Source organism: Neofelis nebulosa, chromosome 16 (genome assembly GCF_028018385.1).
Source record: "Neofelis nebulosa isolate mNeoNeb1 chromosome 16, mNeoNeb1.pri, whole genome shotgun sequence".
In the NCBI taxonomy this organism is placed as follows: domain Eukaryota; kingdom Metazoa; phylum Chordata; class Mammalia; order Carnivora; family Felidae; genus Neofelis; species Neofelis nebulosa.
Window position 1 is genome coordinate 13,751,564 of NC_080797.1, and position 19,861 is coordinate 13,771,424.

Below are 19,861 nucleotides of genomic sequence, written 5' to 3' on the forward strand. Positions count from 1 at the left end.
CCTGTGCAGGCCTGACTGCAGCCAGCCAGACCCATGGCAGTTCTAGCTTCCACTCCCTTTATTTCAAAAGAGCTGAAGCTCCCACACAGACTAGCAAGTAGGCCCGGCACATCATGCCTTCCATTGGCCTTTCCAACGACGGCGGTCCGCGCCATGGGTGCTGCCTGTGGCCGGCAGTCCCAGGCGCCTGGCAGACCTAGGGGGGCCCCAGGGGATGGCTCAGGCTCGGCCCCTCCCCTCAGGGGTCCTGACCCGAGTGTGGACTGGGGCTGGGGCTGGGGCCGGCGCCGGCCGCCTCCCTGAGGTCCTGCACCAAAGCCTGCAGCCGCTGTAAGCTGGGCCGCGCGTTCTCCTCCAGCCACTCCTCCACGGCGTCCGGGTAGAAGACACGATGCAGGGCGGCCTCCAGCTCCTGCACCAAGGTGCTCCACCTGGCCAGGAGGCTGAGGACCAGAGCCCGTGGTGAGCCCGCCTGCCGGGCACCCCTGGGTGACAGCTCCCAGCCTGTGTGCCACGCTCACATTCCAAACAACCCTACAGGTCGGTATGGTTCTGTGCCTCAGTTTGCCCATCCATGAAACATGGCTATTAGTGCCCACCTCACAGTGTTGTTGGGGATAAATGAGTGACTATTGTGTTTTCACGTCTAAAACTGGAATGCTCTTTACATCTAGCTGGCAGGGTTTTTCTTTATGTGTGAACCTGACAGCATCTGATGGCATCTAACCCTCCGTGGACACTGAGTTGGCCTTGGCTCAGAGCTGTGAGCCAGGAGAGCCCGGGGGCAGGGGGGCTGGCTGGCTGGCTGGGACTCTGTCCCCATGGTGCTGGGGGGGGGGGGTGGGAGGGGAGGAGATGTGGGGCATGCTCCAGCAGCAAGGCCAGGACAGGTCTCCAGCAGGTCTGGCTCCATGATGAGCCCTGGGCCCTCACCTTCTCAGGTGGGAATGGCCTAGCCTCTAACACTGAAGGCACAGCAGTCAGCAAAGCTGACTCCCCTAGGAATTCGTGGCCGCAATACCTACAGAGCTTGTTTTAGTTCAAAGCCAGTAGCCACAGAAAGCTGTCATCGGGCGGCAGAGGACGCGCAGCCCTGGGGGTGGGCACCGCAGGGAGGGGGCGGCTACCTGAGCGCCTGGGGCTGGATGTGCTGGACCATGACCGGGTGGATGAGCTTCCGCCCGCGGTGATAGGGGCTGAACCAGCCGGTCACGTACCTGCAGGCAGTCCGCACAGGCAGACCCGCTGCAGCTGACGTGTCTGCCTCACGGTGGTTTTCAGATCCTACTTCTAAGAAACTTAGGAGTCTGGGAGGCATTTTAAACAGTCGCTTGCCCCCGGAAGTCTGTCTGTGGCCACCCTCACCCTGTCCCGGGGGGAGTGCGGGGTGGGGCTCAGCCCCTGCCTGCTCACCTGTCCCTCTCCAGGAGCGTGTCCACAGAGCTGCGCAGGTGGAGGCTGACGTGCGTGATGAGGGCCAGGATGTCGCTGCCAGGGAAGGAGCCGGCCCCCTCGCTGCACGGAGAGCCACCGTGCTGAGACGGGTCCACAGAGTGTGAGGGCAGAGGCAGGGCTGGGGGTGGGCAGGTTACCTCATAAGATCAGTTATTTCTAGGCTTGAGATCCCAAGAAAGTTCTCCACTCTTGCTTTAACGTCTTCGGTAAAGCCTCCTGCAACCAACCACAGATGGAGGTGGTTGGAGGGGCCTCTGGAGGGGAGCGAGGCAGGGGCCCTGTGCCACGGTGCTGGCCTGGTGGTGGGCAAAGTGGCCAAGGAGGCCAGCATGCAGGTGCCAGCCCCAAGGAGACCTCGGGGACAGATGGGCCCGTGGCTTCTTATTAAACACACGAAAACGGGCTCATTATGCTAAGAACAAGAAAACAGAGAATCAGGAGCAGCGACACCCCTCGGGAGACCGCCGGCTGTGCCTCCGGCGCCCCCACGGTGTCCCGGGTGCACGCAGCACCTGGCAAGTGTGGTTTCTCACACGTGGAGCCGTCCCGAGCAACTGGAAAGAACTAGAGAGGCCAGCAAGCACCACTGTGGGCCGGGCTCCACGTCAGTGTGGGTGGACACATGCCACTGGTGCAGGAGGGCGCCAGCCGGGAGGGCAGGAGGCCTGTGTCCGCGGAGGGTGGAGGGCTCCACGGCAGCAGTGCCCTCCACGGAGCAGGGAAGCTGAAGCCAGCGCCCAGCACGAACGGGGTGTCCGCTGGGGTGTCCCTGTGCCTTCCTCCTAGCGGTTCACAACCACCGCTTCAGAAGCCATCGAAGAGAGCGGAGGGCGGGTGTCTGTGCTTTTCCTGCTGCATGCAGCCTGCACGCAGTCTGGGAGCCGGGCCTGCTCCCCCCAGGGCCTCCCACACCTTTCTGCACCAGCACCACGTGCGCCAAGCAGTCCTGTGGTTCAGGTGCACATGGTTCTGTGCCATCTGCGAGTCCCCGTCTCTGCCAAAGTGGCAAGTGCTGGGGCCAGCCCGGGCATTCAGTGGATTTACGTAGCAAGGGCCCTTTTCTGCACCTCGCCCATGGTGAATTTCCTTCACGGGCTCTCTGGGGGCAGCAGGGGAGGGGGGTGGCTGAGCCCCCCTCTGCTGGTGTGAAAGACCAGAGTCCAGCCCCAAGGAGACACAGTCGGCGGCATCAGGCACTCCCGCCACCCGGGAGGAGCAGGAGACCGTACCGTGTAGGAGCGACTGCAGACAGACGGCCAGGGACGGGATTCCCACGGGCAGCAACTCGCACAGCACGGAGAAGTGATCGTACCTAAGTGCAGGGGAGAGGGGCGCTCAGCTCCTGCTTGCACACGAGACAGAGCTGGCTGCTGCCTCTGGAAACATCCCACCCAGAAGGCCCTGCCTGGGGGCCCGCAGCTGCCTCCGCCTCTGCCCTCCCGGGCGCAGCAATGGACCAGGCCTTGGTCCGGAGGAGGGGTTCACGTGCCGCTCCGCTTTTCAAATGGTGTGAAATCCCCAAGGAGCCAAAATCTGTCCCCGTGCCCGCCATATGTGAGACAAGTCACGTGTGGCCCCCTGGAGGCGGGGCTGCCGAAGTGGCCCTCTGCAGAGTCTGGGGGCTGGCTGGCCGTGGGGTGTGAGGCGCCCAGGCGCCTCCCTTCTGACTGAGGCCCAGAATGGATGGGCCACGGAGGGGTGGTCGTCCGGGGCAGCAGCGCTGCTTCGACCCTCCGAGCAGGTCGGCCCAGGAGCTTCCCCGGGGCCTGGGTGGCCTTACCTCTGCCAGCCGGTCAGGACGATGCCCTGCAGCATGTCTGCGGGCCCGCTGGCCGCCACCTGCAGCCACTGCACATTGTTTCTGAGGTGGTGCTCGATAGGGGTCAGGGCCTGGCTCGCCCCTGTGGCCCCCTTGAAGGCACTGGCGGCCCACAGCCGGAGAAAACCACACCTGCGGTACTTTTCCATGAGGAGAGCTGAGTGAGAGAGTGTACGGTGTGACCGGCCCGGGGCCCGAGGGGCCGTGGCCGCAGAGCCCAGACACTGAGAAGCCAGGAGGAGCCCACAACCGGGCAGGCTTAAATCTCAGTGAGAGAAGAGACTCGTGGAAAATACCACAGAGGACAGGCTATCCCGGTGTGACCCACGGCGGGACATGTGCCAGGGGGCTCCCGGGGCTCACGTGGGAGGGGTCTGAGTGGAAGCTGAGGCGGTTAGCAGGATTCTGATGAACCTGAAGCCCCTGGGCCGCCAGGGCTCCAGGGTCTCAGAGGCCGTGGCCAGGTCACTGACCTTTGCCGTGGATGTCCAGGTCGGCCCCGTAGTCCCAGAGCACGGGCTCCACCAGCTGTGGCACCCCTGATGCTGGGGGCAGAGAGAGGCTGTGAGCTGAGGCCCGTCTGGACACATCCTGGCAGCCCACAGGCGTTGCATTACAACGGAGCACAGGCTGTCTTGTTTAGGGGGCGTGAGTTGTTTTTTTTTTTTAACGTTTATTATTGAGAAACAGAGAGAGACAGAGCACGAGCATGGGAGGGGCTGAGAGAGAGGGAGACACAGAATCCGAAGCAGGCTCCGGGCTCTGAGCTGCCAGCACAGAGCCCTACGCGGGGCTCGAACTCACGAACTGTGAGATCATGACCTGAGCCCAAGTCAGAAGCTTAACTGACTGAGCCACCCAGGCGCCCCAGCGGGGTGTGGATTTTGAGAACAGACTCGAAACAGTTGAGTTCTTGACAGTAAATGTCGCAACCATGAAGCCAGCCAACTTTGGAAATGACCAGACTCTGGGAGTTCTGTAAAAAGCAAACCCCCAGTCTCGGGTCCCAGAGCTTCCTACGAGGGGGAAAGGCTCTGTCTGTGTGTGACGGTGGGGGCGCTAGGACTAGTGCAGTAGGAACACATTACTACTTGGATTTAATTCTACTTAGTCCTAGTGAGAACTCAAGTGGCCACACCTGGGGAGGGCTGCTGCCACGGACACACCCCAGTCCTGCAGAAGTGGGGGCAGTGGCTAGGCTCCAGGCTGAGGCTGTGACCATGGGGTATGTCTCTGTCTCATCCCAGAGCCTCAGCCATGACCCCTGCAGGGCTGGCCACAGGGTTGTGTGAGGCTGAGGCGGTTAGAGGCACCAGACACTCAAGGCCCAGTGGGACCCTTTCGCCCCCATCCCCCATTAGGGCCCCACGGCTACTCTCCATTCAGACTCATCACTTTGTAAGCCTACAAGACTCTAAAATGCCTTCTGGAGGAATGGCCCTTTTGTGTGAGAAAATCTAGAAAGTGGCTCTAAGGGGGTTGCCTGGAGAGAGCACTTCGGGGCAGGGGTCCTAGAGTGCTCCCCCCTCCCCAGACCAGGGTCCTGGGAGCCGCTGGCCTCCTTACTCCCTACTCCTGGCACCAGAAGCCTGGGGGATGGGCCTGCCAACCTGAGAGCTGGTCCTCGGGGATGGCCCGCAGCATGTCGTCCCACACCAGTGGCGTCGTGGCGGGGTGCCGAGCCAGCACGTGGCAGGCCACCGCCTTCATGTGGGACAGACACAGTCTTGCTTTGGTGTTATGCTCCTGTCGCAGCCACCGTCTCGAGGCCTCACCCTCTCCAAGATAATAGACCTGGAAGGAAACACAGGCCCGCCTCCGGATCGCCGGGCCTCACTGCAGACACACTTGGGAGAGAGACCACGCTCATGCCATGTCTGACGGATCTCAGTGGCAGCTGCCTGTGGGGAGGAGCTGGTGAGGGGGGCCCTCCTTCTACACCGAGACCTAACTTCCACTCAAGATTTCCTCTGAACATTCACAGCAGCCCGAAGGCAGAGCTAACCTGAGTGTCTGCCAGCCAACGGGTACATAAAGCACATGGGGGCTGGCTCTGCCCCTGCCGGGGGTGAGGACAGCACGGCTGTCTCAGGCCACAGGCCATCCCTCGTCCAGCTCCGTGGCTCTGCCCGCATGAGGTCACGGGTCAGCTGGGAGGGATGACCTGGCTTTATCCTTCGTCCTTTCGTACATTGACTACTTTTGTACGTAAGAGAATAACCCACAAAGTGGGACCAGGAGCAGGGGCTGCGGCAGGAGGGACGCCCGGTGGGTGAGGCTCAGGCAGAAGAACCGTCGAAGGACCCACCTCGTCGCAGCCGACGTGGAGCCACCGGGCGCCCGGGTGCAGCTCCATGACCTGGCTGATCATGGCTCCCACCAGAGCCAGGGACTCCGCCTCATGGGGGTTCAGGGTGTTAGGGAAGAGCGCCACTTCTCGGAGGTGAGCGAGAGCCTCGTGCTTCAGCACAAACTGCGGAGAGATGACAGGAGGTGACAGGAGGTGACAGACGCTGCAGCCACCCTGCGGAGTCACAGGCAGGGCCTGCTCCAGGTCCCCAAGAGGGTGCTGGCGGGCTGGGCTGAGCCCCTGTTTCCTCCCAGTCTGCCCGGGCTGGGAGAAGAACATGAGAACCAGGCTGCACGGGCTGTTCAGTACGGTACAGACGTCAGCACGTCCTCCCCTGAACACGTGCAGAGCGGAACACTGGTCAAAACAGCCATTTCAGGGCTCTGGACGTGAACCAAAGGTGAACACCACACCTGAAGCCTGCTAGCACTGTGGTAAGAACAGAGAGTCTGCGGCCCCCCCCCCCCCCCCACCACCCGGCGCTGGCTGAGCGCAGACCCCCTGGGGCCACCGTCTGTGAAAGCGGCAAAGTCCCCGAACTCTGCGGTCCTCATGGTGTGTGTGTGTGGGGGGGTGGCGGCTACCACCAGCCAGAAATGTGATGGGTGACCGTGGAAAGGAGAGCCGTGCACACACGGCTGAGGCAGGGGACTGGGTGAACTCCCAGAGCCCCCAGTGCCTGCAGCACAGGGTGGGTCCTGACGGCTCAAGCACACGGCTTCCTGGGCCCTGGCTGACCACCAGCCATAAAGACAGAGGGGTGGCCCCTAGGAAGCCAGGCCAAAAATATAAATTAGAATAAAACACTATGGGGTGCCTGGGTGGCTCAGTTGATTAAGTATCTGACTTCAGCTCAGGTCATGATCTCACAGTTCATGGGTTCTAGCCCTGTGTCAGGCTCTGTGCTGACAGCTCAGCCTGGAACCTGCTTCAGATTCTGTGTCTCCCTCTCTCTCTGCCCCTCCCCCACTTGTACTCTGTCTCTCAGTCTCTCAAAAATAAACTGTTAAAAAAAGAATTTTAAATAATGTATAGGGCACCTGGGTGGCTTAGTTGGTTAAGCGTCCAGCTTCAGCTCAAGTCATTATCTCATGGTTTGTGAGTTGAAGCCCCATGTTGAGCTCTGTGCTGACAGCTCAGAGCCTGGAGCCTACTTCAAATTTTGTGTCTCCCTCTCTCTGCTCCTCCCCCGTTCATGTTCTGTCTCTGTCTCTCAAAAATAAATAAGCGTTAACACGCGTGCGCACGTGCGCGCGCGCACACACACACACACACACACACACACAGAGGCATCAGTAGCCACACACAGCTGGGGAGACAGGCCTGCAGATTAAATCCAGGCAAGTCCAACCACTTGCAGGGGAAAAAGTCAGATTCTCTATAACATATTATCCGAAATGTCCAATTTTCAACCAAAAAATCATGAGATGTGCAAATAAACAGGAAAGTGGAACCCAGACTCAGGAAAAAAGCCAATGGATAGAAACTAACACTGATGTGGGCCCAAATGTCAGATTTATCGATTACTTCAAAGAAACCATTATGAAAATGTTCCCAGAATTAAACTATAATAATGAAAAATGAAAATCCATTTCATAGGCTCCACAGATTTGAAACATCAGAAGAAACAGTGATTGGGATGACAGACCAATAGGGTCTCCTCAGGCTCAACAACACAGAGAAAAGGTGGGGAGAACAAAGAGACTCGGAGACCCGTGCGGTGACATTAGGTGCCCTAACGCACATGTGAAGGGAGCCCTGGCCAAGAGGAAAGAATGGACACAGAAACACTTGAGGACGTGGCCCAAAACTTCACAAAAGTGGTGAAAATAATCTACAGTTCCAAGAAGCTTGACGAGCCCCAAGCAGGATAAATGCACAGAAACCCAGACCTAGAAGTCCTACTAACCAAACCACTACAGCAAGGCAAACGTACACAGGGAGTCCTGAAAGCATCAGGAAAAGAAAAAACTTTGGGAAATAATAACATAAGGAAAGGCTGACAGAACCTGTTCACGGATTGGAGAAGTCAGCAGAGTAGAGGTAATTTCTCCCCAAGTTGACTTACAGATTTAATACAATTTCAATCAAAATCCCAGCAAGGTTTCTTAAAGACATACAGATAAACTTAGTCTAAAATATATATGGAGAAGCATGAGGCGCCTCGGTGGCTCAGTTAGTTGAGCGTCCGACTCTTGGTTTCAGCTCAGGTCGCGATCTCACGGTTGGTGGGATCAAGCCCCGCGCTGGGCTCTGAGGACAGCCGTGTAGAGCCTGCTTGGGATTCTCTCTCTGCCCCCCTCCCCATGCTCTTTCTCTCTCAAAATAAATCAATGTACATTAAAAATATATATGTGGTTCAGAAATGGGCCACAAATAATGTCAACTGATTTTTGACAAAGATACAAAGGCAATTCCAAATTTCAAATTCCAAAGAAAGGATAATCTTCCAATCAGTGGTGCTGGCATGACCAGCCATCTCGAGGGGTCATAGGCTATGTGCAAAACACAATAAACCTCACCCTACACCTCAGGCCTTACACAAGAATTAAGTCAACATGGACCATAACAGCAAGTGGGAAGTGTGCAAATGTAGAACTTTAGAAGGAAACAGGAAAAATCTTCATGATCTGGTGACTGGCAGAGAAATGACACCAAAAGTACGACCCATCAGAGCAAAGCTGAGAAACTGGACTCATCAAAATTAGAGACTTTTGTTCTTTGAGATACACTAAGACGATGATGACAAAGTACAGATTGGGGGCAAATCCTTGCAAATCACACATCTAACAGACTTGTATCCAGAATGTCCAGAGAACGTTAAAAACTGAACAGCTCAGAAGACAAAATGTGCAAATACTCATACAGCTATGTCACAAAGTGGGTATCCTGGGGCGCCTGGGTGGCTCATTCGGTTGGGCGGCCAACTACAGCTCAGGTCATGATCTCACGGTCTGTGAGTTCGAGCCCCTCATCGAGCTCTGTGCTGACAGCTCAGAGCCTGGAGCCTACTTCGGATTCTGTTCTCCCTCTCTCTTTTCCCCTGCCCTGCTTGCACTCTGTCTCTCCGTCTCAAAAATAAATAAACATTAAAAAAAATTTTTTTTTAAACCCCAAAAAACAAAGGGGGTGTCCTGATGGTACGTAAACACAGGTAAAGGACCTCCTCCAGAAAGAACCAACCTGAGGACACCTTAACTTTGGATTTGTGGCCTCCAGCACAGAGAGAGCACGCTTCCGTAGTCTCAAGTCGCCTGGTTGAAACACTTTACTGCAGTGGCCCCCGGAAACAAATGCACCCTGAGAGCCCTGTAAGGGCCCTCTCAAGGAGCAGGATTGGGAGGCCAGGCTGTGCTCTGGAACGACGGAGAAAGGGGCAGAGGGCACCGCTAGGGGGGCCTTCCAGCAGGTCAGGCGGTAGTTCACACAAGGGTGGAGACAGGGATAGCAGGTGCCAACTCAAGAGCCTGAGGAGCAAAAGCACACGATGGCCCGAACTGCAGGGGTGGGAGGGGTGCCGAACAGGGCAGCGGAGACTGGGTCTGGGGGTCACGGAGCACGGGGAGGGGAGGCAGGAGTGGGCACCGCATTGTCTAGGGAGAGCGTGAGGTGAGGAGGGAGGATTTCGAGAGAAGCTGTGGGGACCGCCACATCCAGCGGCAGCTACAGGACAGCACACTGCCAGCAGAAGTGGCGTCACAGCCAGAAGTGGGGGGCCGGAACAGCGTGGGGTCTGGAAGAGAGCAGCTGGGGCCACGCAAAGCCCGAGACTCAAGTTAAAGGGACGAGAACCCGTGGCTGCATTTAGTGACTCGGAGGACGGGGTGGGGGTGGGGGGTGGGGGGTGCTGTGGAGATGCTCTGTGGCCCCTGGTGGTGGGAAGTGAGGAGCACAGAGAGCGCATCACGGAGCTGCGACAGGAAGGTTAGAGGCCAGAGGCCTGGGCGGTGGGGGGGCGCAGGGGCGGTCCCGGGTGCTCAGCTCGAGAAGGGAAGGGCTGCCCATGGGTCTAGTAGGTGTATCTGTTAGAGGGAAAAACGGAACCTGCAGCCACTAACTGTTTAATTTGCTCTTCATTTTTGATGCAGACGTGAAAAATGTTTCCGAAGATCACACAAGAGCCTGGGGAAATATTTTCAGTATTGAATGATGAATATAAGTTAAAAAGTAAAACAACTCAGCCCTCAGGGCTCCATGGGAATCATGCATCCCCCACTGGCTCTTTCCCACCATTCCTTGGACAAAGTCACTCTGATCTAGAGTCCTGTGCTCTCCGGTCATTTGCAGGGCAGGGGCTTGCAAGAAAGAGCTGCTCCCTGCCTGTGTACCCCTGAGCCCCACACCTGGGTATCAGGAAACTTTGTTCCTCCCACTTACCTCCATGTGTCCAAATGTCTGTACCAATGGAATGACCTCTAGCTCATTCAGTGCAGCCAGATGCAGGATCTCTTTGATTTCAGGGGGGCTAGAGAGACAAACATCGATCACCCAGAGAGGTTCACACCACCTCCATTCACACGAGAGCTCCCATTCACACCTCCCGTTCACACGAGAGCTCCAGTTCGCACCACCTCCTATTCACACCCCGGCCCACGTTCACACACACACACTCATGCTCCTGTTCACGTTCCCTCTCCCTTGTCAGGCTCCAGGGGGACTCTCCTTGGGAAACTAGTATGGTCACCATTGGTCACTATTCCAAAAAGTACAAAAGATATGCCTAAGGTTTCAGAGAGGGCTCTCTAGGATTTTGGAAAATGATGCTGTTATGTTCTCAAATAACAGTTTGCTTTTTACTTGCTATTCTTACCCAAACTATAAGAAGCAAGTCATTTTACAAGAAATTAGAAATCATATCCTAGAGCAGGAATGGTAGATGGGCTGAAGGACAAATCTGCCTGCCTGTTTTCACACGCCCCATGACCTAAAAATGGTTTCTGTAGTTTAAAATGGTTGCGAAAAATCAAAAGCGGAATAATATCTTATGACATGTAAAAATTATATGAAAGTCGAGTTTCAGTACCCACAGACAGCTTTATTGGAACACAGCCGTGCTCACTCATTTACATTATCACCCATGACTGCCTGTGCTCCACAAATGGTTGTGACAGAGGCCAGGTGGGCTGCACAGCCTAAAGTCCTGACTGTCTGGCCCTTTACAGAAAAGCTGGTGACCCCTTTAATGGAGGAAAGAGAAAAGAGCTTCAAGGTTGCAGTGGCGGGACTCAGCCCCGTGGGGGTTAGCTTTCGTCTAAGCACGCCTGAGGGCAGGAATGCTCCAGGTGGTGAGGACAGCACGCAGGAGGGCTAGTTGCCCACTGCGTTACCAGCTGTTGTTCATGAATTTATCTCAAAACCAAAATTATTTCCAGTTTCTGTATGTGTTTGAACCATTTCTTAAGTTAATCAGTTCTCTGAATGTATTGATTTTAAATAGACCTTTTTCAAGCTTCACAGGTACCCCAGCACTTTTTCCACTTGAAAAAACACACTAAATAAACAAAAGGTGTTCACTGTATGAAGAAAAACAGAATAGTGTGAAAAGACACCTCACTGCAATGTTAACACTCTGAGCATGCGCATGGGGCATGGACATTTTGGGGAGTTCTGACATAGAGCCAAACCTCCCTCCAGAACGGTGGGGTGCTTCAGAGCCTACCAGTGGGAGGTTTGCTTTTTCTGACCTTGTGAACACAGAGCATTAGAACTTTTTAAAAAGTTTTACCAATTGGATAGCCAAAATGGTGTTTGACTTGTTGTTTTAATTTACTTTACTACTATCGTATGCTTATCGGACATTTTAATTTCTTTTGGGGGATCTGCCCGTTAAGATCCTTTGCTCATTTTCCTTTTGGGTTATTTGTTACTGATTTACATGGACACCGTAACTCTAGGGGCGCCTGGGTGGCTCAGTCGGTTGAACATCCAACTTTAGCTCAGGTCATAATCTCATGGTTTGTGAGTTCGAGCTCCACATTGGGCTGTCTTCTGGCAGCACAGAGCCTGCTTTCAGATCCTCTGTCTCCCTCCCTCTCAAAAATAAACATTAAAAAAATCATAAAATGGACACCATAACTCTAAAGCCCGGCAAGGTACACCCACAACCACTGTATCTACTTTTACGGATTCTGACCCCCTTTCCTTTGATCTTTGTTTTCCTGATGAGGGTCCCAACCATGGCCTTAAAGAGCAGCATCCCCTTCCCCACCCCCCCGCCTCCCCCAATCCTCCACCCTCCCCCTAAATGTTTCCAAATTCTCTTCAGTGAGTGTGTTTTACTTTCGTAACTAAGACAGGCGTTTCAAAGCCAGACGTGGGCTGCCCCACCACTGCCAAACCCTCGCCTGCCCTGCCCACACCTCCGGGTGGCCCCAAGCAGCCGCTTTCTCCGTGGCTGGGGTACCTGTACGCGTGCTTGGCCCTCAGCAGCCTCAGGTGGCCCTCGTAGGGAAACATGTCTTCATACTCAAGGAGCAGCCCATTGGCGCCCAGGGCATGGAACAGAGGAAAGACCTGGGGGAACAGGGATGCTGTGAGGATGCGACTATCTGAAGGAAGGTGACAGCTGTACCCCATGCGGTCTGCCTTCTTGCTCGAGGGCATGGTTGTAGTTGAGATTCACATTTTTCCTGGAAACGTTTAATCAGAACGCATACTTTGTGTTACACCGAATCGAACTCTCTACCACATCAAGTCTTCACTTGACACAGGGTGGGTCTGCACCTGTGGAGCAGAGGCGCAGCTCAGCCTGTGGACAGCGAGGGGCTGAGGGCGTGGCAGGAAATGTTCCCACCTCCTCCTCTACCTTTATTTCAAAGGGTATGACTTCCTATTCTCAAGGATTTTCAGGACTAGTTCATGTCTACCATACACAGAACTGAGATTTCTTTCTGGTCTGATGTCAAGGCCAGGGTGGAAAAGAACACATCTTGGGTGCTGCTGGAGGGGCCTCCTGCAGGTATCTGGAATAGCAGCCCCTCCCTGGATGATGGTCGGTGCGGGTTCCACAAGATTTTAACACTCCTGTTGATGTATCTGTCAAGCTTTCTCTCTCCACAAGTGTGGGGACATTCTGACGCAAGCTGGATGGAAGGAGCAAAGGAGCCTGGGGCTAAAACTTAGCTGTAGAAAGTTCATAATCAGTAGTAGCCTGCAAATTACAAAGAGAGGTAGACAGATTGTGGAAAGGAAAGAGCTCATGCAGGTCAGGCGTGTGGATAACGCAACATAATGGTCTCGGTATCTTCCATTTTCCTCGGCATTTTTCCCTCCGGTTTCCTTCTTAGCCTGTCGTGGCCATCTGACCACCACAGCCGTTTGGCACTTCGACCGTTGGGGTTGGTGGTGATCCTCTGTGTTGTGGGTGGTGGGGAGGCTGTGGGGCCGGGCGGCCTGGCTGTCCCCAGCACACACTCCGTCCGGCACTGGACCCAGCTGGGGAGAAGGTCTTCACTGTGAAACCGCACAAGCATGCACACACGTGACAGACTAGGCCCCTGTGTCCTGCTGTCAAGACTCAAAATCGTTTTACCTAATTTCCACTTTTCTGACTAGAATATTTCTAAGCAAATCCCGGACAACACAATTGTTCACCTATAAGTAATTCAACACATATCGCTGACAAAGACTTTTCACAAAAGCACAACTATAGCAACTATCCCACCTAATCAAACCACTCTTTAATATTATCCACGTTCAAATTTTCCCATGTCTAGAATCTTTTCACGTGCACCTTAAGCCCAGTCCAGACGACACCCACACACTGCACTGTTTTAACAGATTTTTTAAGGTTCTCTGATTTTTAACGGTACCCTTTTTTAAATTTGAATTTGAAATTTTAATTTGAAATTTATTTGTTGAGGAAATCGAGTCCCTTGTTTCGCATGGTTTCCCAAATTTTGGATTTGATGGATGGTATTCTTAAGATGTCCTTTCGTGTGTTTCCTGTTCTCGTGTGTGCTGGCGGTTAGACATGAAGGTGAGATTAGATCCAGGTTTCATTCTTTTTGCAAGAGTACTTCATAGATGCTTCTAGAAATCACAAGTCTGGCTGCTCCACTGGAGTGATGTCAGGCTGATCAGTGGGTTCAGGGGCATCAGCCAGACCCATGCCTTGAACTTCTGCCCAATGGTTTCAACTACCACTGACATTACCTAGGGCACCCTGAACAGGAACTGTGAGGTGGTGACTTTCCAATGACGTCATTCCTCATGTCTGTTGGCTGGAATGCTTCCTTAGGGCAGAATTTTCTCTCAGCAATTATTTGGTTACTCCAGCCCTGCCACTGCTGCCGCTGGTGGTTCTTCAGTAAATTCTCTTGGATGTTTACAATAGCTGGTCTGTAGCTTTTGTACCATGAAGACCATTTTGGTTGGATACAAAATCCTTGATTCATGTTTCATTTTCTTGAGTACCTTAAATATGTTCTTCCTTGTCTTCTGTCATAAAATGTTGCTGTCAAATATCTGGTGCCAGCCTAATTTTCCTTCCCTCATACAGAACTTGGGCCTTCTTCCTGTGTGCCCAAAGGAGTTGTTCATTTTCATTTTCTTTAATCCGATACCTTTACCAAAGGATGCCTTAGTGCCCGTCATCCTAGGTATACAGTATGCCCTTTCCACATGCAGACCCAAGTATTCTTTAATTTCACAAAAGCGTTTTTGAATTGTAGTTTCTGAGCATTTGTCCTAGAGCACTGCTTTGGTTCCCTGCTCTGAGGACTGTTGAGCATGGCTGAGATACAGCGTCTTCCTCATCAAGAGGTGGGGTCTACCCCCAGCCTTGAATCTGGGCTGACATGGACTTGCTTTACCAAGAATCACGCAAGGCCCAGGATGGCTTGCAACCCTGGAGCCTAAATGCTGCCCTGTGACTGCCGTGCAGACCGGAGGCTGGCCTACCCTCCGTGAGGCCAGGCACCCACGTGGAGCAGAACTGAGGGGCCCAGCGGACAGCCAGCACTAACTGCTGGACATGTAAGGCCATCTGGGACCGTCTGGCATTCCTAGTTGTCAGGGGACTGCAAACACAGGAGGGAACCGGGGCAGACCGGCAGAGCCACCCACCAGACCAAAGAAACAGACGGAAGGAATTGCTGTCTGAAGCCTCTGATTTTGGGGTGGTCGACCCCCCAGCAGCAGGTCACTGAGGCAGTGGCTCCGGCAGCAGGGGAGCTGGACCTTCTTTGCTTATCTTCTGTATTTATCAATTTGTTACAACGCTTTTTATCTCTTCATGTGTGACATTTTCTTCTTTGTTATTTACTTCCCAAGAGTATGCTTTCCACGGTGTCTGCTCACTTCTGTCCTTCTAGTTTAGTCTCTGACTTTGTTTCCTTTTTTGTCATAACTCATTCCTGAGCCTGGTAAGCAGTTGCTCTGTACCCTTCTGTCTGGCTATTACTTGCTGGGCTTCTCTCCTTCTGATTTACACTGTTTGCTCATAGCTCCTATCATTTTCTTAATGTCTTTTATCTTATTTTGAAATATTACATACAGCTTCATCTGCTTTGCGGTCACATCTTCCTGGTGCACCTTTGTCATTATGGCGTTCCTGAGATCATGATTCTCTTTTTTCTTACAATGCCTGTGTATGATATTTAACCACAATCCTTTTCTGCTACTCATGTTTTTTATTTAAAAAGTTAAAAAAAAATTTTTTTTACATTTATACTATGTATTTTTTTTTTAATTTTCTTTATTTCTTAAAATTTACATCCAAATTAGTTAGCATATAGTGCAACAATGATTTCAGGAGTAGATTCCTTAATGCCTCTTACCCATTTAGCCCATCCCCCCTCCCACAACCCCTCCAGCAACCCTCAGTTTGTTCTCCATATTTATGAGTCTCTGGTGTTTTGTTCCCCCCTCTGTTTTTATATTATTTTTGTATCCCCTTTTTTTTTTTTAAACTTTAGAGAGAGAGCACAAGCAAGGGATAGGGGCAGAGGGAGGGAGAGAGAGAGAGAGAGAGAGAGAGAGAGAGAGAGAACCTGAAGCAGGCTACACATTCAGTGCAGAGCCTGACGCAGGGCTCGATCCCACAACCTTGGGATCATGACCTGAGGTGAAATCAATAGTTGGATGCTGAGCTGACTGAGCTGCTCAGGCGCCCCACTACTGCTCAGGTTTTTTTTTTTTTAATTTTTTTTTTTAACATTTATTCATCTTTGAGAGACAGAGAGACAGAGAGACAGAGAGACAGAGCACGAGCGGGGAAGGGGCAGAGAAAGGGGGACACCGAATCCGAAGCAGGCTCCAGGCTCTTAGCTATCAGCACAGAGCCTGACACGGGGCTCGAATTCACGAACTGCGAGATCATAACCTGAGCCAAAGTCGGACATTCAACCAACTGAGCCACCCAGGCGCCCCCCGTTTTTTATTTATTTTTTTTTATTTTATTTTTTTTTATTTTTATTTTTTTTAAATTTTTTTTCAACGTTTTTTATTTATTTTTGGGACAGAGAGAGACAGAGCATGAACGGGGGAGGGGCAGAGAGAGAGGGAGACACAGAATCAGAAACAGGCTCCAGGCTCCGAGCCATCAGCCCAGAGCCCGACGCGGGGCTCGAACTCACGGACCGCGAGATCGTGACCTGGCTGAAGTCGGACGCTTAACCGACTGCGCCACCCAGGCGCCCCAAACCCCCCGTTTTTTAAAAAAAAAAATTTTTTTTTCCACTACTGCTCAGGTTTAAATGAGATGTGTTTTCTTGTATTTTTAAGAATAGGTTCTTTTTTTTTCTTTTTTTAAGGTGGTTTTTTTTTTTTTTTTTTAAGTTTATTTTGAGACAGAACGTGAGCAGGGAAGGGGCAGAGAGAGGGAGAGAGAGAATCCCAAGCAGGCTCCATGCCACCAGCACAGAGCCTGATGCAGGGCTCGGACTCACGAACTGCGAGATCACAACCTGAGCCAAAACCAAGATGCTTAACCACCTGAGCCCTCCAGGTGCCCCTAAGAACAGGTTCTTGTGTTTGGAATGGAGATGGGCCGGTCCAGGGCTCCCTCTCTGTGGTTACAAGAAGAATCAGGAGTTGCAGACACCATGCAGCCACTTCCACAGCACTTGGCCTCTGCATCCCTTCTCTTGGCACTGGAACCTTTCCTCTGCTCCACTTTCAATGTTCTTGCCCAGCTCACTGTGGATTCTCTTCCCAACGCTGCTGTCTTTAATGCGGGGCTGTCTTTCTAGAAGTTTCTGGAAGGTATTTCTGAGAGCCTTGGGCCTCTGCAACATCTTCTTCTGAGTCTTTCTGCACTCACTCTCAAATTGCAGCCAGTGAAACCTCTCCTCAGTTCTTCTCTCACGGAGGACCTGTACTTGCAGGGCAATTTTCTGGCTTCTCTGGTCTTGGCCCTGTCAGAATTCCTTCCTCTGTCCTCCATCACTGCCTGCCTGGTTACTAATCTCACATGGGTGTTACACTGTTTTGAGGTCTGGCTATACCGCTTGGGGCTCATGGGGACACCCTCCCACCTACTTTTGTTGAAGAGGGTATTAGTTTTCTAGGGCTGCTGTATCAAATCACTACAAACTAGGTGGCTTAATGCAATGAGGATTTAATCTCTCTGAGTTCTACGAGCCAGAAATCAAAAATCAAAGTGTGGGCAGGGTGGTGCTCCAGGGAGGAACCCTTCCTTGCCTCTTCCAGCTCCCAGTGTCTCTGGCAGTCCTGGTGTTCCTTGGCTTGTAGATGCATCCCTCCAATCTCTGCTTCTGTCTTCACAGGGTGCCCCACGTCTACGTTTCCCTCTTCTTGTAAGCACATCACTCATTCGATTAGTACTACTCTACTCCTGCAAGGCCTCATCTTATGTTGCTTATAACTGCAAAGACCCTATTTTCAAATGAGGTCACACTCACAGGTACAAGTGGTTAGGATTTGAACATATCTTTTCTGGGGACACAATTCAGCCCACAGCAAAGAAGCTGTGGGTTTCTTTTGTTGTTCCCCCTGCCCCCTTTTGCTATCCTAGTTGCTCAGTTTCACAAAGGGATTTGGGGGAAACTCAAAACCTGTGCTGCTGCCAACATCATGCCCCAGCCTGGAACCCCGTGGTTGTGCTCTAAATACACATTTCTACAGAATACTGTTTACCACTTTGGAGACCAAAGCCAAGGCAAGGGAGACTGACTAGAGGGAAAGGGGCTCTTACCTCAGAGAGGTAGGAGACCTTTGGTGGAGCTCCTTTAAGGTCCAGATGAACTAATCGCATCTTAAATGGTGAAGAACCTGACATTTCACTATTTGTCATGAAGTCATAGGACAAAATCTCTGGTCTGGGCACTTCTTCCTAGTGGAGAAATTCAAAGTTAGAAGCGGCGGAGGCTCCTTTTTGCCCCTTGGCCTCACACTTTGTGTTTCTGTCCTGACACGCCCAGGTGTGCGCTATCCACTAGGAGGAAACTCATTTTACCAACGTGAAAACGAATCAAGAAATCTACCTCATGTTCAGATAAAGGGACCTCTGCCACTTAATCGTGATTTGCCCCTAACACAGAACAGCACTCGTTTCCTTACAAGATGACTATAATAACACAAGTGGCCACAAAATAATTTTGTTTGAAAGACTGTCTTGAGCTGTATGTACCACGCGGGGAAAACAGGCAGGTAGGCGTAAACATTTTTCAGGCCCTACAGTATAATGTTTCTGTGGAAAATTTATCTTCAATTTTATTTTACTTTGAAGAGCATTAAAAATCATTTACATTCTAGAGCCCAAGTGAACTTGGTTACGGAGGAAGAAACTGTAAAAATTAAGTCTAGGTCAGAGAAAACCATCTAGGATTTAAAATAGGCCATGGATAATTTGAAAAATAAGTGAGCCACAAGTATATTAGAGCTGACTAGTTTACATTAAAGTACAGGAAAGATCTAGAGAGTAATGAAGTAGTTGGGAAAGACTGAAATCTTCCCCCCAGTGAATATAAAAACACAAAGGATGAGATGCAAAAAGTGAAAGAAAACCTTTACATGGTGGTCATTTTTACAGTCCACTAATTCAAACTACCCATTCTGTGAAAGGATTCACAAACCCCTAACCTCAAGAAATCTATTATAAAGCAGGCAGGATAAAATAGATGCAACAGAAACCGGTTTGGTTTTTTTTTTTTTTTTTTTTTTAAGAAATTATATTCAAAACAATCGCAATGACAAAATCTTCGAAGCAATTACCTAAATTACCAGCTGCCGGGTAGATGAGTTTTGTGAACAAGCATTCTGAAATCCGCTTTTAAAGTTGAATTATTTAAAATCGTACAGACCAATTCCATTCTCCAGGGAACAGACTTAAAAGAAACACTTCCAGGCTGAGGGGTGTGCACTGGTGGTGTGCACATCCCCTCCAGTTCAGAGACAAGCCCTGCTCCCGCCCCTGCAAGCCGAGGTAAGCGAGCACCGACGTCTCACCTGAAACACACACGGTGGCTTAACAACGCGAAATCTCCGCAAAATCTGAAGGAAAAGAAACAGAAGTCAGTGTTTCATCTCTGAAGAGTGTGCTACTCTCTTTGCTCCGGCTCCCTCCTGCACGAAGTCTGCAGAAATGAGAGTATCCCGAAGACCGGGGCAGGAGGTCACTGATCAGCCTCTCCGCTGGGTGTGCACCCGACGCTGATGGCACCCCGAATGGCACCCGAGCTGCACTCCGCTGCCCAGTTTCGGGAGTGTGGGCAGGCCTTTCAGACCAGCAAGTGTGTGAACATTTTCCCTCCGGGTGCTCGCCTTCTCCTGACTCCGTCCTCGCGCATGAACCTCTCTGGCAGCTGCGCTCCTTCGGAACCAGGCTGCTGGCGGGGCTGGGTGAGCGGTGCCTTCTCACCCACTGGACGAGGTCCTGTGCGGAAACAGAAAGCTGCACACCAGCTGGGCCCTCGCGAGGTACGCGTGCGCGGAGCACCAGCCGGACCCAGCACCCCAGGCGTGGCGCGGACCCCAGGGAAGGAAACGGAGACCCCGGGAGGAGGGCTTGGAGACCTCTGAGAAGGGCCCGGAGACCCCGGCAGGAGGGCGCGCACGCGGACGAGAACGCACTTCTGACTGCAGGCTCGGAGGCTCAGCGCGTTCCGAGGACGGAGAGGAGGGCGGGGGGCCCGCGGGTGGGCGGGGTGTCCGGCGAGGTGCGCGCCCAGGTCCGCGGCGCCCCGCCCTGCTCGGCGTTCGGCCTCCGATTGCTCGGGCCTGGCCGCCAGGCTCGGGGTCGACGGCCGAGCGCTTCGCTCTGCGTCCCAGGCCGC

At 52.6% G+C, this 19,861-nt stretch overlaps 1 protein-coding gene across 2 annotated transcripts; it reads right to left on the reverse strand.

Annotated features, from left to right (window-relative positions):
* Positions 1 to 40: 40 nt before the first annotated feature.
* HEXD (hexosaminidase D) lies at positions 41 to 19,801 on the reverse strand. 2 transcript variants are annotated; one of them, XM_058704531.1, is made up of 13 exons: positions 19,035 to 19,801; positions 17,782 to 17,919; positions 12,028 to 12,137; positions 10,002 to 10,089; positions 5,583 to 5,747; positions 4,885 to 5,068; positions 3,748 to 3,819; positions 3,236 to 3,431; positions 2,685 to 2,767; positions 1,593 to 1,671; positions 1,414 to 1,515; positions 1,128 to 1,217; positions 41 to 443 (listed from the first exon to the last, which is right to left on the reverse strand). In XM_058704531.1, the coding sequence occupies exons 2-13, from the start codon at positions 17,878 to 17,880 to the stop codon at positions 239 to 241; spliced, it is 1,473 nt and encodes a 490-aa protein (XP_058560514.1). In that variant the 5' UTR covers positions 17,881 to 17,919; positions 19,035 to 19,801; the 3' UTR covers positions 41 to 238. The 2 variants fall into 2 exon arrangements, with proteins under 2 accessions (XP_058560514.1, XP_058560515.1); XM_058704532.1 differs by lacking the exon at positions 1,128 to 1,217.
* Positions 19,802 to 19,861: the final 60 nt, after the last annotated feature.